The 12,431-nt window shown below is 37.9% G+C and overlaps 1 protein-coding gene across 1 annotated transcript in view; it reads right to left on the bottom strand.

Annotated features, from left to right (window-relative positions):
* Positions 1 to 3,878: 3,878 nt before the first annotated feature.
* Positions 3,879 to 12,431, bottom strand: part of LOC106630859 (pituitary tumor-transforming gene 1 protein-interacting protein-like) — a 33,386-nt gene continuing 24,833 nt past the window's right edge. Inside the window, exons 6-7 of the mRNA XM_055707220.1 lie at positions 12,314 to 12,360; positions 3,879 to 5,501 (exon numbers count right to left, since the gene is read on the bottom strand). Of these exons, the coding sequence (XP_055563195.1) occupies positions 5,452 to 5,501; positions 12,314 to 12,360 (97 nt within the window). The 3' untranslated portion in view covers positions 3,879 to 5,451. The remainder of the gene's footprint in view (positions 5,502 to 12,313; positions 12,361 to 12,431) is intronic.

Below are 12,431 nucleotides of genomic sequence, written 5' to 3'. Positions count from 1 at the left end.
GGTTAAAAAAAAAAAAGAAAACCCCCTCATCTCTGGACCAACTGCAAATAACTTTATCTTTGTCCTGCATCTTACTTCATCATGTTAATACACAAACAGATTCAAGCTTACACGGTTCTCAAAGTGACTTTGCTTACTCTATTACCCATTTATCTGCCACACAAGCACTTGACTCAAAGTGACAGCTCAAAAGCTCTGCCCTCTATTACTTTTTCTTGTTTAGAAGCAATTGCTGTATCAGCAAGAGAAAAGTCACTCCATTTGATTAATAATACATACTGATGGTCGAGACATTCAGTCAGAAGGCTGATAAACTTGCTAAATTGCTGAAATCCACTGGCACTTTTCTCTAGGTCGAGACTTACCTTCTGCCCGCCCTTCCTGCTTTGTGGAAGCTCAGGTAAGACACCACTACATAGTTTCTCTGTAAACTGTGCAAGATAGGTCTGGAAAGTTTGTGGGTTTCAGCCTGACTTCCTACAAACATTTAGCCTGGCTATTGATAGAGCAAGCGAATCAACCTGGCAATGTCTGCTATAGCAATACAATGTAGCTGCCTGTTTTGATTTCTATTTAAGATGACAGGACATAACAAAATACAAAAGCAAATCTCATCAAAGACATGCAAAAGAAAACACCTTTTCCTGACCACTGCTCTATGGTTTCCCCACTACCTATTCCCTTTTTGCCTCCCTTCACAACTTTTCCCATTCGTGGATGGTTTAGTTCATTCACTGTTTGCACATTGCCCAGCCTTCACCACTTCACCGTGGCTTAAAGCAGCCACGAAGAGCCAGAGTGGAACAAAGAATTTTGTTCTCCTATCTGACATTTAACATCAGTTGTAGGAACTCAGCATTAGAAAAGAAATCAGAAACTGTTTTTTTGATAACTACAGTGTGTTGTTAAGGACAAATGCACTTGAACTCGCACATAACCAGAGATACATGACAAGAAGACCTAAACATGAAGATGACATGGAGTTGACAAGATACAGCTCTGGGCTTGAGAGCCAATGCATGCTTTTAAACGTTGAACCAATTGATACTCCCATGACAAATCCAAAGCCTTAATGATGCCACAAGAAGACTAAATGTGTTTGCTCAGCCAGAGATAGAGCACAAACCATGTGAAGCCATTAAAATAAACGAAGGATCTATAGGTTTTGGACTTGGCTTGAAGGCACCAGAATCGTGGCCCTTTCTTTTAAGTTTTGGGTGAAGCAGCATTTGGGGAATGGTCTCAGCAGATTCTGTCAAGAGTCACCACGCAGAAACCCAGCTTTAGGAATATTCAGAAATGATGATACTTCAGTCACAAAATGCCACTCTCTTACCTACTTTGACAAGCACTCCCTCCTCTCTGTCCTCCAAGCGGCTGTTCTAGGACCAGGCCAACAGAACAGATAAATCAGTCAATCAACAACAGACTGGGCCCTCCTGTCTTCGGAAAGATGAGAGCACAGGTGAGCCTTGAAAAGCCTCCACCCACATCACCTCCCTGGTTCACATTTCGAAGCGCAGGGCAGTCAGAGATGCTGCCCAATTAGAGCCCCAAAACCAAAGGTGAGCAAGCCCAGACGGGCAGGAACTGGGGGCACAGCCACAGGCAATTGCTGCCAGCTTCACCATCCCCCCCAGACTGCTGACTTCCCCACTCCTGCCCTGAACATCTCCCCATCATTTCCCCTCAAAGTGTCTTTTTTACCTTTACTGTGTTGCTGTTTGGCCCCCTGGCACTCAGGAGGAGGGGAAGAAGAGCATGCTAGCTGATTCTCTCCCATTTCTTTCTGGACCAACTAAAAATCTACAGAACTGCATGTTCAGCCACTCCTCAGGCACGTACTTAGTGTAATAAGAAACTACAGTTTGGCACACTGATTTTTTTAAAGGATAGATGATAAAACTATGTATGGGAGTCTGAAACAAATACTGTAAGAAAAAAACCCACCACCAAATAAACAGAAAATTGACTCTTTTTCAGACTTACTTCTATATGCCTACTTAATACTCAAATAACAATCAGGCAAGACATGGTGCAGACAACTTAATGGACTCATCAAATGCAAGATTTGAGAATTGGCAAAAGGTATGTTCCTGTATTAAGTTACAACAGTATGCTTCAACCTACTAAAATTCTCTTTACGTAAATAAATTACACTTAGCAACATTACTCTTAAAGCTGACCCACTTGAGTTTTCAGTACTGGAAATTCTGTTCTGTGCAAAGATAAAACACACATTTTAACTTCTTCATTTATGAGATTGCTCTTCTTTTCTGATAGTAGTACCTTCACTACTAAAATCAACAAGCAAACCTCACAAAAGTTTACTAAAATACTTTTTTACCTTCAATACTAAAATCAACAAGCAAACTTCACATAAAGACAGAGGAAAGAGAGACTAGAGTGTGAATGTAAGGGAGGTCTGAGATGATTAGCAGAGATATTATAGATAAGAGATATTATTGCTCTCCAGCTTAGGTTATGCTGGTTCCCTACTTTCATTTGGTTTATTTGTTCTATCCCTTCTATCTCTTCTGTTGAAAAAGTGTGCAGGAGGGGCAGCTCCTACTGAAAACGATAAATGCTTTAGTCTGCACACCTGAAAAATAAAGATACAATGTCACCTCTTTCTACAGCTGTTTTCCCACTTACCTGTAGCTACACTGAAGCACAAAGACCAGCAACCTTTCCTTTTTTTTTGATAAGCCAACTCCAGCATTTCTATAAAAATAAGAAATTCTGACACACAGGAAAGCAAAGAAGCCTGCAATTAATGTATGGAAATAAGGATATTTTCCATTCAATTAATTGCTCCAATGAACACAGCAAAGAAAGGTTAAATAATTTGAAGTCTGAAGATTGTTTAGGGATTTTTGCGTTTTCCATTAAGCTTTAAGGCTCCTGTCCACAGTAGTCTCATTAAACTAGCAGTTTCATCTTTAACCGTGTAAGCAAAATTACGTATTATTAGATGTCTACCTTGACTTTTTGCATAAATTACAGCCTACACTATGAAGTTAATGGTTAGTATATGGCAAGTCTGGTTAAGATAAATTTGACCATAGTTGTTACCTTTTGATGCCCACAACTGTAGCTTAGTAATGACAAGTTAACAAGATGCACAAGATTGCATGGATTTCACTCAACCTTCTCTTTAAATGCAGCACCCATTCCATATTCCCAAAATATTTTGGTTCCCCAAGTACTTCACCAGCTTTGAAATTGTAAGAAAGGTTATCCCTCCTCCCCCTTTTGTTAGAATACATGACAGCCCTTCAAATTCTGTAACAGGTGCTGAAGAAAAACGCTTTTCTATCAAGTCAGGGATGTCACCACTTGGGTTGTGAGACAGCAGGCAGACCTTCATCGTCTCTGCAAAAGTTACCTCCAGGGAACACCATCAGCGTGTTTTATTTCTACACTATCAACCCACTCTTATCACAGACCATCACTCCTCAAAGACAGCCATTTGAAAAATACTTCAGACTTGACAATAGCTGACAGATGAAGAAATACATGAAATTAAATGCAGTGCCAAATAATAAAGTGCTAAATAAGAGTCAAGAAAAAAAGAAAAAAAGGAAAGCTGGACCATTTTTCTATTAACAGGAATTACAACACAGACTCAGGAACTAGGAAATATGTTTTAATACAGATTTCTGAGAAAGAGGTAAAAATACTGAAAGAATGGAAGCGAACACTGTACCAGAGAAAGGTTCTCTGGCACTGGAATGAACTGCAATTCACCTCATCACACCTACGAGGTGTAAAGATTTTATTCTGCGAGAAAAACAGCAGAAGCAAAAATGCACCCTTTCTGTTCTCCCAAACTCACACTCGATCCCTTCTTTTAAACCAAATCAATTTAAAACAGACACAGAACAAAATTAAATGTTTATTTTAGAAACACTGATAAAAACATGAACATCTTCAATACTGTACATGTGTTTAATGCACAACATACAGCAAGGGAGGTTACTTAAAGTATACAGAATAAATGGGAACTTTTATTACACTGGGGGTGGAAGAATAACTCTTTGCTTGTTGCATCATATTGGTAAGCTATTAAGAACACTCAGTGAAAAGACAAGAAATAAATCTTGTTATGGAAATACCAAAAGAAGAAGAAAAGGTTAAAAAATACTGCATTCTTTATGGTACTGGTCTGGAGGTAACTTCCTCCATAGCAGCCCATAATAGTACTGCACTTTGGATTTGTAGCTAGAACAGTGCTGATAACACACCAGCGCTTTGGCTTTTGCTGACCATTGCTTGTGGAGCATCAAGGTTTCATTTTTGCCACTCTTCCCACTCCAGCAAGCAGGCCAGGGCAGGCAAGAAGCCAAGAGGGGACACAGTTGGGACAGCTGGCCAGAACTGACCAAAGGGATATTCCAAGCTGTACAGCATCACGCTCAGCAACAAAAACTGAGGGGAGGGTAGAAGTCTACTTCTGGGAGGTGGTTGATTGCCTTTGCATGACTTGTTCCCCCGACCCTCCTTTTCCCTCACTTATTAAACTGTCTTTAAACTTGACTCAAGAGTTTTCTTGCTTGTGCTGTTCCCATTCTCTCCCTCCTCCCACTGTAGGGAGGCAGGGTACAAGCAGCTAGGGTCAACATTGGTGAACTTGGCATTTTTTTTTTCTTTTTCCATTAAGCTTACATAGGAAGTGTTCACAGTCAGATGTACCTAAACTTAAGAAACATCAGTCTATGCTTATTTCAAGAATGAACTCCTTCCAGTTTTGCTAACTGAAGTAATTTCTTTTCCACATCAGTGATATATCCAAAGTACATACCCATATATTTCCACAACCGAGTTCTAATTTTCAAAGTTAAATACACTACCCTCTCTCAATCCTCAGACATGACACTCTTGAAGACCTTTCTTTTACCCAGAGGGGAAAAATCCGCTCCACCTAGTTCTCACTTTATGGTAGTACGTAAGAATGTGACTGATGTATTTTCTCATCAATACCAACCTCAGATATTTCTGCTGTAGGAAGTCGTGCTTCCATGTTGCCTTTATAAAAAAACAAAAGATACAGTAAGGAAAAATCTTTATTTAGGAACATGTAAACAACTGTTTTAAGTGGCAGTTAAGACTGAATTCAGACACATGATTGTAACTACTACCATCTACATCAAGTAATGAAATACAGTTTTAAGAGGAGTAAAGACAGTATTTTTCACATTTAATGTTGCTTTAAAAAAATATCAGCAAACATTTCAAAAGCACTTATAAAAAAATTAGCTCTATATAGGTTGAAGATAGAAACATACATTTCATGAAGTCTTTATCCACACCTAGTTTTACAACCAGGCAAAAGAACCAAAAACCTTTTGGGGAAAAAAAACCAAAACACCAAGAGAGCCCAAAGGGCAAATGAAAACAAACTATCTTCCACTAGAGCTGGAACTCCAGAATACAGGAAGGTGCTCAGCTTTATTCATTCTCAAATCTGCTGTATGGATTATCGGAATCCTGGAGAAGACCTGTAAAACAGAACAGGACTGCATTTATCGTTTTCTTACCAGTACTACATAAAAATCTTGAGTTGTTGACAACCCTACTGTAATAGGTACTCCATATAAGAAAACCAAAAGGCAATTCTTGTCCTATCATAGTTGCTCTATTACCCAAACTCTCAAGTATAATAATAAATTTAAAGTGTTCTTAAGCACTCTTATTTCTCAGACTATAATCACAAACAGGTATTTTGTGCATTAGCAGGAGGAGAACATTTCTCTGCGAAAAATTCCTATGGAAAAGACATTTCTCATTTGTGAGGTATACTCCACAAAATCCATTTGTGAGACAGTTAATTCTACAAAAATCTACGTGTAGAGATTGCTCAGGAAGAACAGATTCAGACTGGCCAGTGCATAAATTCAAGTCACTGTAAGATCATCCTCCTTTTAAAATGTTAGATGCTGCTACTTTGACTTAAGTTCTACTTCAATTATAGACTACCAGCTGTCACATTCAGCCACTTACAGCATTTCTGCAATAGGACAATGATATCCAAGAACAAACGAATATCACTTCCACATGCACTAAAACCTCCAGGGACCACAACAAGAGCATCACTTAATTCAGGTTGCAGTATGTTTTCATGAAGTTTTTTAATGACTTTATCAGAATACTGTTACTGAAAGCACTGCAAAGCCATCCAATTATGCTGAGTGTTTGGATATGCCATCCAACCAACATTTTCTGTAAGGATTAGTCATTGAGCAATTGCTGTTCCACACAGCAATTATTTCACCAGATTTCAGCCAGGAAAATGTGCATACTGAAAATAAAGAAGTCCCATAAGAGTCCAGAGGCTGACTTTTGTGAAAGAACAGTAACACTACTGCTACCTGTTCTACCAAGATTTTTGTACTGATGTCTGCAAGCCCAGACTCTTCTCTAGCTCATTTCTTTAGGGCATTGGAGACAGAAGGCACCTAAACCAAACAACCCCAATTCCAAATGTTCAGATTCACAACAGTGGAAGTGTAAGATTACACCTGTCACTGCCCAATCTTATAGAACTCCTCTCAGACCTTTTCATACCATACATACCTTTTGCACGTGCACCTGCACACAGATGTTGACCATTCAGTGTTCTATCTGCAAGTCAAAAGCTAGCGGCATTGAGCGCAAACTATACTATTGCCTACTTCGTTGCAGTTGTTGCACTTCTTTTGAACTGCCAGGTTATTTTGAGATGTCAATCAAGAAGCACAACTGCTTACTGCTGATTATTGTATCAGTAGCTGCAACTACCTACCTACCTGATAGGGAACAGCAAATATTAAGGAATAAATATGAGAAAACCTGTAACTCCTCAGATTTACAAGATTACAAGCAGTCAATTTGTAGAATGTTAAAATCAAAAAACCAGCCCTCATATGTAACGGCCCTTACTTGTCAAAGAAGGATTAAGCCAGTCACATTCATAAAGCTTCAGTCCGGTAACATCAAATACAGTTTGTTTACCTGGTATAGTACCTTGCATCAAAAGTACTACCCCTTTCTGTAACTGCTTTTAAAAATAATCTTTTGAACATCTGTGCAATAAGAATATGGTTAAATGACAGCATTGTCAATAATTACCTGTCTACAATGTTTTGAGACCTTGAAATTTTTTGTATTTTTAAATTTCTAGAAAGCAGTTACTACTTCTCAAACTTTAATCTTACCTTTCATGTGTTTAAACAAGGATTTTTAGTGTCCATTAGTCTAGCTGACAAGCTATATAAAGCTTATAAAAAAAGCTCTTATCCTTGGCCTATTATTCAATCTTTAGTGCCTTCAGATAACATTCCTGTGTTAATACCCCAACCCAAATACAGAGAAGAAACATTTATTTTATTTCCAGACCACCCCCACCGCCTCCCTTTCTCCAGAGTTAATACTTTGGCAGCTAGATCTATGGATCCTAATGTATCTAGCTACCTGAAAGACAACCGAGTAGTCCAATTCTCAAAATTTTTTGCACTATTTGTGTTTTACCCCTTCCAAATACAAAACACATCTACACAACATTTACAGAAAATTAGCAAGAGTAGTAGAAATTAGTTTGATTACATATATTTATATGTAATAAAAATTAGAAGTAACATATTTTTATTACAATTAGCATTGCACAAACTCCCTGCACTCATTAAGTCCCACTTAGAAATCAAGGTGTCAAATGTAAAAAAGTTTTCCGGAAGTGACAAAAGGTGGTACTAGATTCCCTGACAAAATTAGCTTAGGTTGCATGCTACTCCCTCTACAGCCTGGCAAGTGCTTATTACGCCTTTCTTACATTTTATCCAAGATACATACCTGATACTTCATAGGTCTGAAAGCAGCACAGTAAAAACACTGTTCTCTTACCACTTAAACAGCTGAAATCCAATGGAAACTATGCTCTACATCAGTAGTGCCAATTTAAAATTAATCAGATGATGATGTAAGGTTCCCAATGAACTTTTCCTGTACTACTCTGAGGCACAAATATACTTTTATCTGCACCTGCCCCAAAATACTCAGTCAAAAGCCCTTTTAGATAACTAGTCCTCATATTTCACATGAATGTGCCACTTTTACTCATTATTGCAGATGCCATTCCTGCTTTAATTTTACTGGATTATATTTAGGACTGAATAGGTATAATTACCCACAATCAGGCATTAGTATGTGTAACTTCAAGTTCTCTGATCTGTTTTATTGTACAATACTGGCACTAAACAGGCATTAAGAATTATGGGTCAATCCAGTGTGAGTATTAGTGGTCATAATTTCAGAAATTGAGCTCCCAGGAAAGAAGGTACTCCAGAAGAAACGGCAAGCCCTCCTTCCAAATGAGGATAACCACAGATTTTACAATATCCAATAGTCCTTGCTCTCAAATCTGCATCCAGTGTTTAAATTTCTTTTATCCTCAGCATTCTAAGTACATCGTAAGATTGTATCAAGTGAGAGGAAGGTGACAGCAGCTCATCACTCGCATCAATTCTTACTGAAGAAGTTGTATCAGGCTCCAGTAAGTGGACAAAAAGCAATCCAGACACACATACAAAAAAAAGGCACATGACAAAAAAGCTCCTGTCAGCTGCCACAGCTGCTTCTAGCAGCGGCACTCAAAGAGGAGCCACAAGCCTATGCTAATTGGATACCATGTCTGGTTCAACTACAGCTCATGTGCTGCCTTCAACCAGACATGAGAGCTCTCTCAACTGTTTCCCATTTGACATGAGAGTGACTACCCAACTTGTAATTTACACTTACAGGTTCAGAAAAGTTAGATGATTGTAGCTTCAGGAGTCTTGTTTGCAATAAAGTCCATTACATGTTACTGCTGAACTTCAATATTGACATACTGAACACTTACAAGAAATTTTAACGTCTTACTTCTATTTACCTGCATTCTGAGCTTAATATTTGACCTACTCAGCAGTATTTAAGAAACACTAAAAAAATTTTGAAAGGTACAGTGGTCAAGTATCTTTCATCAGCTTGTATGAAGTAATGAGTCCTCCTAATATGTAGGAAATGAAACAACTGTAAGAAATTAATAGCTCTTCCCAGCAGATTCATTTATATTACATACTATGCTAACTATGCAGCTTCTCAAGTAATTTAGATCTGACTCTCATCACATATCAGTACTGCCCAAAAACAGAATTAACAAGTGAAATATTTACAAAAGACTGTATATGCTGCAAAAAAACCTCAACTAGTTTGCTGCATGTCTTCACCCCTCATGACACTTCTCCTTATTTTTAACCCCCAGATTAACAACCCTATTCTTAACAAACTAAATAGCTTTAACTGTATAGCGATACAATGTTTCCCTGCTTTGCATTTGGAACACTAAAGAAGGTCAAGACAAAATATCTTGAACAGAAGAAAAACTTACTGTAACAAAATACTGAATATAAAAATCAATGCCTGACATAAAATAAAGGCAATAGGATTACATATCTTTAAATAAGTTGATCAAAACCTTTGCAGAACCGAAGCAAGTGGCGTGGAAGTCCAAAACCATGAAAGGCAGTAATTTTGTAAAAATGGAGAGAAAGAATCCTTCCACTAATACCAAGCAAAATCCTGAAATAAATAACAAAGCAGCTTCTCGCTAATGCTATATTGAGCATACAATAGCAGCAAATGCAGCAGCAATTAAATTGTAGTTCCTTTGTATACTACACAAGCTGCGAAGTACTCTGATTTCTACTTTAAAATTTTCTAACAGTCAACATGTAATTTGTGTAATCACATTGCATTCATATATGTGAGCAATTGAAAAATACTATCAAATTGTGCAACAAAGAAACAATTCAAAGTGTGTATTCCTGGTTGCTAAAGCTCTCTATTGCTTCCAATGCTCCCAAAGGACTGTGGCTAGAGTGACACCTGCAATGCATTATAAATGTGTAATTACCATTTAAATGGGGTAAGGAAAGCTGGTGGGTGAAATGGGAAAAGGCATTCCCTTCAAGCCAACCAAATACTGAAATTTCAGGCATGTTCATCTTAATCTACAGAGTCAGGTTAACAAAATCATTGTCATTCTGCCACTCGTCCATGTCTACTTAACTGAGAATCCTCTCTGCAGTGCGTAAGAGCAAAATAATCTAGTTTCTCTGTAATTATTTGCAGCAGTTTATTAGATTATGCTTAATATGCTAACATACGTATTTACTAGACAGTGAGAAATGATGACAGATAATCCAAGGCTAAAGCAAGATTTAATCTATTATGTCCCACTGAATTATTTTGACTATCATTGTCTGCATGTTATCAGAATATGTTACATACATCAGCAATAATATTTGGGGATTTCAGAATTTATATATATCGTCCTTCAGTTTTCCTCACTTAGGTACATCCTTTCAGGATGTGCCAACTATTCATGTAGGAGTTTTGGACAGAAATGAATTCTGAGAATCCAGGCCTCAAATAAATATATCTGATTATATAAATTATTATTGTATATGCAATAAAGCAAACCTGTCAACAAGTAAATTTTATATAGAACTTTGCTATTGAAATTTAAGTTTTATAGTTGAATTACAATCTTTTGCAGGTAAACTGCATTCCAAAACATAACTGCAGGAAGAAATTAATATGCCTGACTCTTTGTAAGGTACACTGTCCATTAACACAATGAATGTATGAACTTGTTTCCAAGTCATTGATAGACTAACAAGCTTCAAGGCGGCAAAAATGACACAAGCTCCCATGTCATAGTATAGCTACAAGCAAGATTTGTTGAATTTGGTGTAGGTATTCCAGAGGCACAGACTTGTACAGTTTACTCTTCAAGGAACTCAAGTACTTCAACAAAGCATTCTGCTAAGATCTGAAAGTTAAGCACTGAAGACAGAATTGTCTTCACTAAAACACAGGACCATCCAGAAACAAGTGAACTAGTTTCACAAGCAGAATGTAACTGCACACAGCCTTTTGAAACACCACTTAACCCCAACACAGCGCTTTGGTAAATTAACTGCTATACCGAATTCAGGACCTTGTTCGCTCCTTAGCTGCACTGCCTCAAGGACATCCAAAGTTCTATCTGTATCTGTACAGAGTGCTACCTATTGTTTTAGAGGCATAGCCATTTTCTTAAGTTCTTCACCAGATCTATCCCAATGATTGAGACTTGTTGAGATTAACCCTACAGTCTCCTCTAAGGAGGAACAAACTCAACTAGTGTGTGGTGTTTTGTGTTGTTCTTTGGATTTCGCTTGGTTTTTTAAAGTCTGGACTACTGCTGTCAACCACCCAAACCTCTCAAAACTGAATATACAGGGTCAACTATCCTATACTATAAACTACCACAGCTTGTGACTGATGTTTAACAAATATCGCTTCTAGTTTCTGCAACATTCTTCCTCCTGCAGCTCAAGCTTCACAGTGGTTTTCTTTTCCTCCATTCCAGTAGAGGAGCCTATTTTTGCAGATGTTCCCCAGGCAGAGGATTCCCTGTAGACTGTCTGTATCACTGCTGCATGAGCCAAAGGGCAGGCTGCAGATTCAGGAAGGCATTCCAGACTCTGCCAATCAGTTTAACAAGAGGATGAAAATTAACAGTTTTGAGTGACTGTTCAGACCCCTAGAATCACCTTCTCTGACATTAGTGTCATTTGCATAATAAAAAGTGCAGCATAGTTTTAGCATAACTGTCTCTGAATAACACAGTATTACTAACCCTATGAACAAATCAAATGAAAAGTGCAAGTACTGACAAGCCTAGATAATAAGGGCCTCCTATACAACACAGCAGGTCTTGCAATATTCTTCTCCTAGACCACAGCTCCACTTAAAACCAAAGAAAAACCAACAGATTTCATCTGTACATCAGGCTGCATCCTCCATCCTTCTTTTTTAAGACAGATTTAAAAAGCTTGCTATTTGCTGATGATCTTCTATCCGCCTTTAATAACCATGAGTCTGCTAGCCAATTTCAACTAGATTAGTTTATCACATTCAAGAACAAACAAACCAACTCCCCAAAATCAGTACTCTCACTTAAGAAGAAAAAGAAATATATTTTAATCAATATATAAGTGCCCACCCCAAGCAAACACCCCATCCCGCGTATTTTCTCTCGCCCAGTGTGAGAGTCAGTGCAGGAAGAGAACAGGAGCATGACAGTGACGGGATCAGGTGTTCAGGTGACAGAAGACATGCATCAGTAGGGAACTGCACTTGATTACTTCTGCTGCTCATAAAGCAGCTTGTTTCTGCTGTGAATTTTAATAATAATTAGGAAAAAGGAATCAATTTAGGTACTGAATATCAAAACAAGATTACCACATACCATACTTCTTACGTATTTCATCATGCTTCAGTTTTCTTTCATGTTTCCTGGAACAAATAAAGGTATCAGAATACAAATTACTGTTTTGAGCTGTAAGCAAAATGTAATTACATCTGAA

The sequence above is a fragment of the Falco cherrug genome, chromosome 4 (assembly GCF_023634085.1).
Source record: "Falco cherrug isolate bFalChe1 chromosome 4, bFalChe1.pri, whole genome shotgun sequence".
Classification (NCBI taxonomy): Eukaryota; Metazoa; Chordata; class Aves; order Falconiformes; family Falconidae; genus Falco; species Falco cherrug.
The sequence above is the reverse complement of the archived record's forward strand: the minus strand, read 5'-3'. Positions and strand labels throughout refer to the sequence as shown.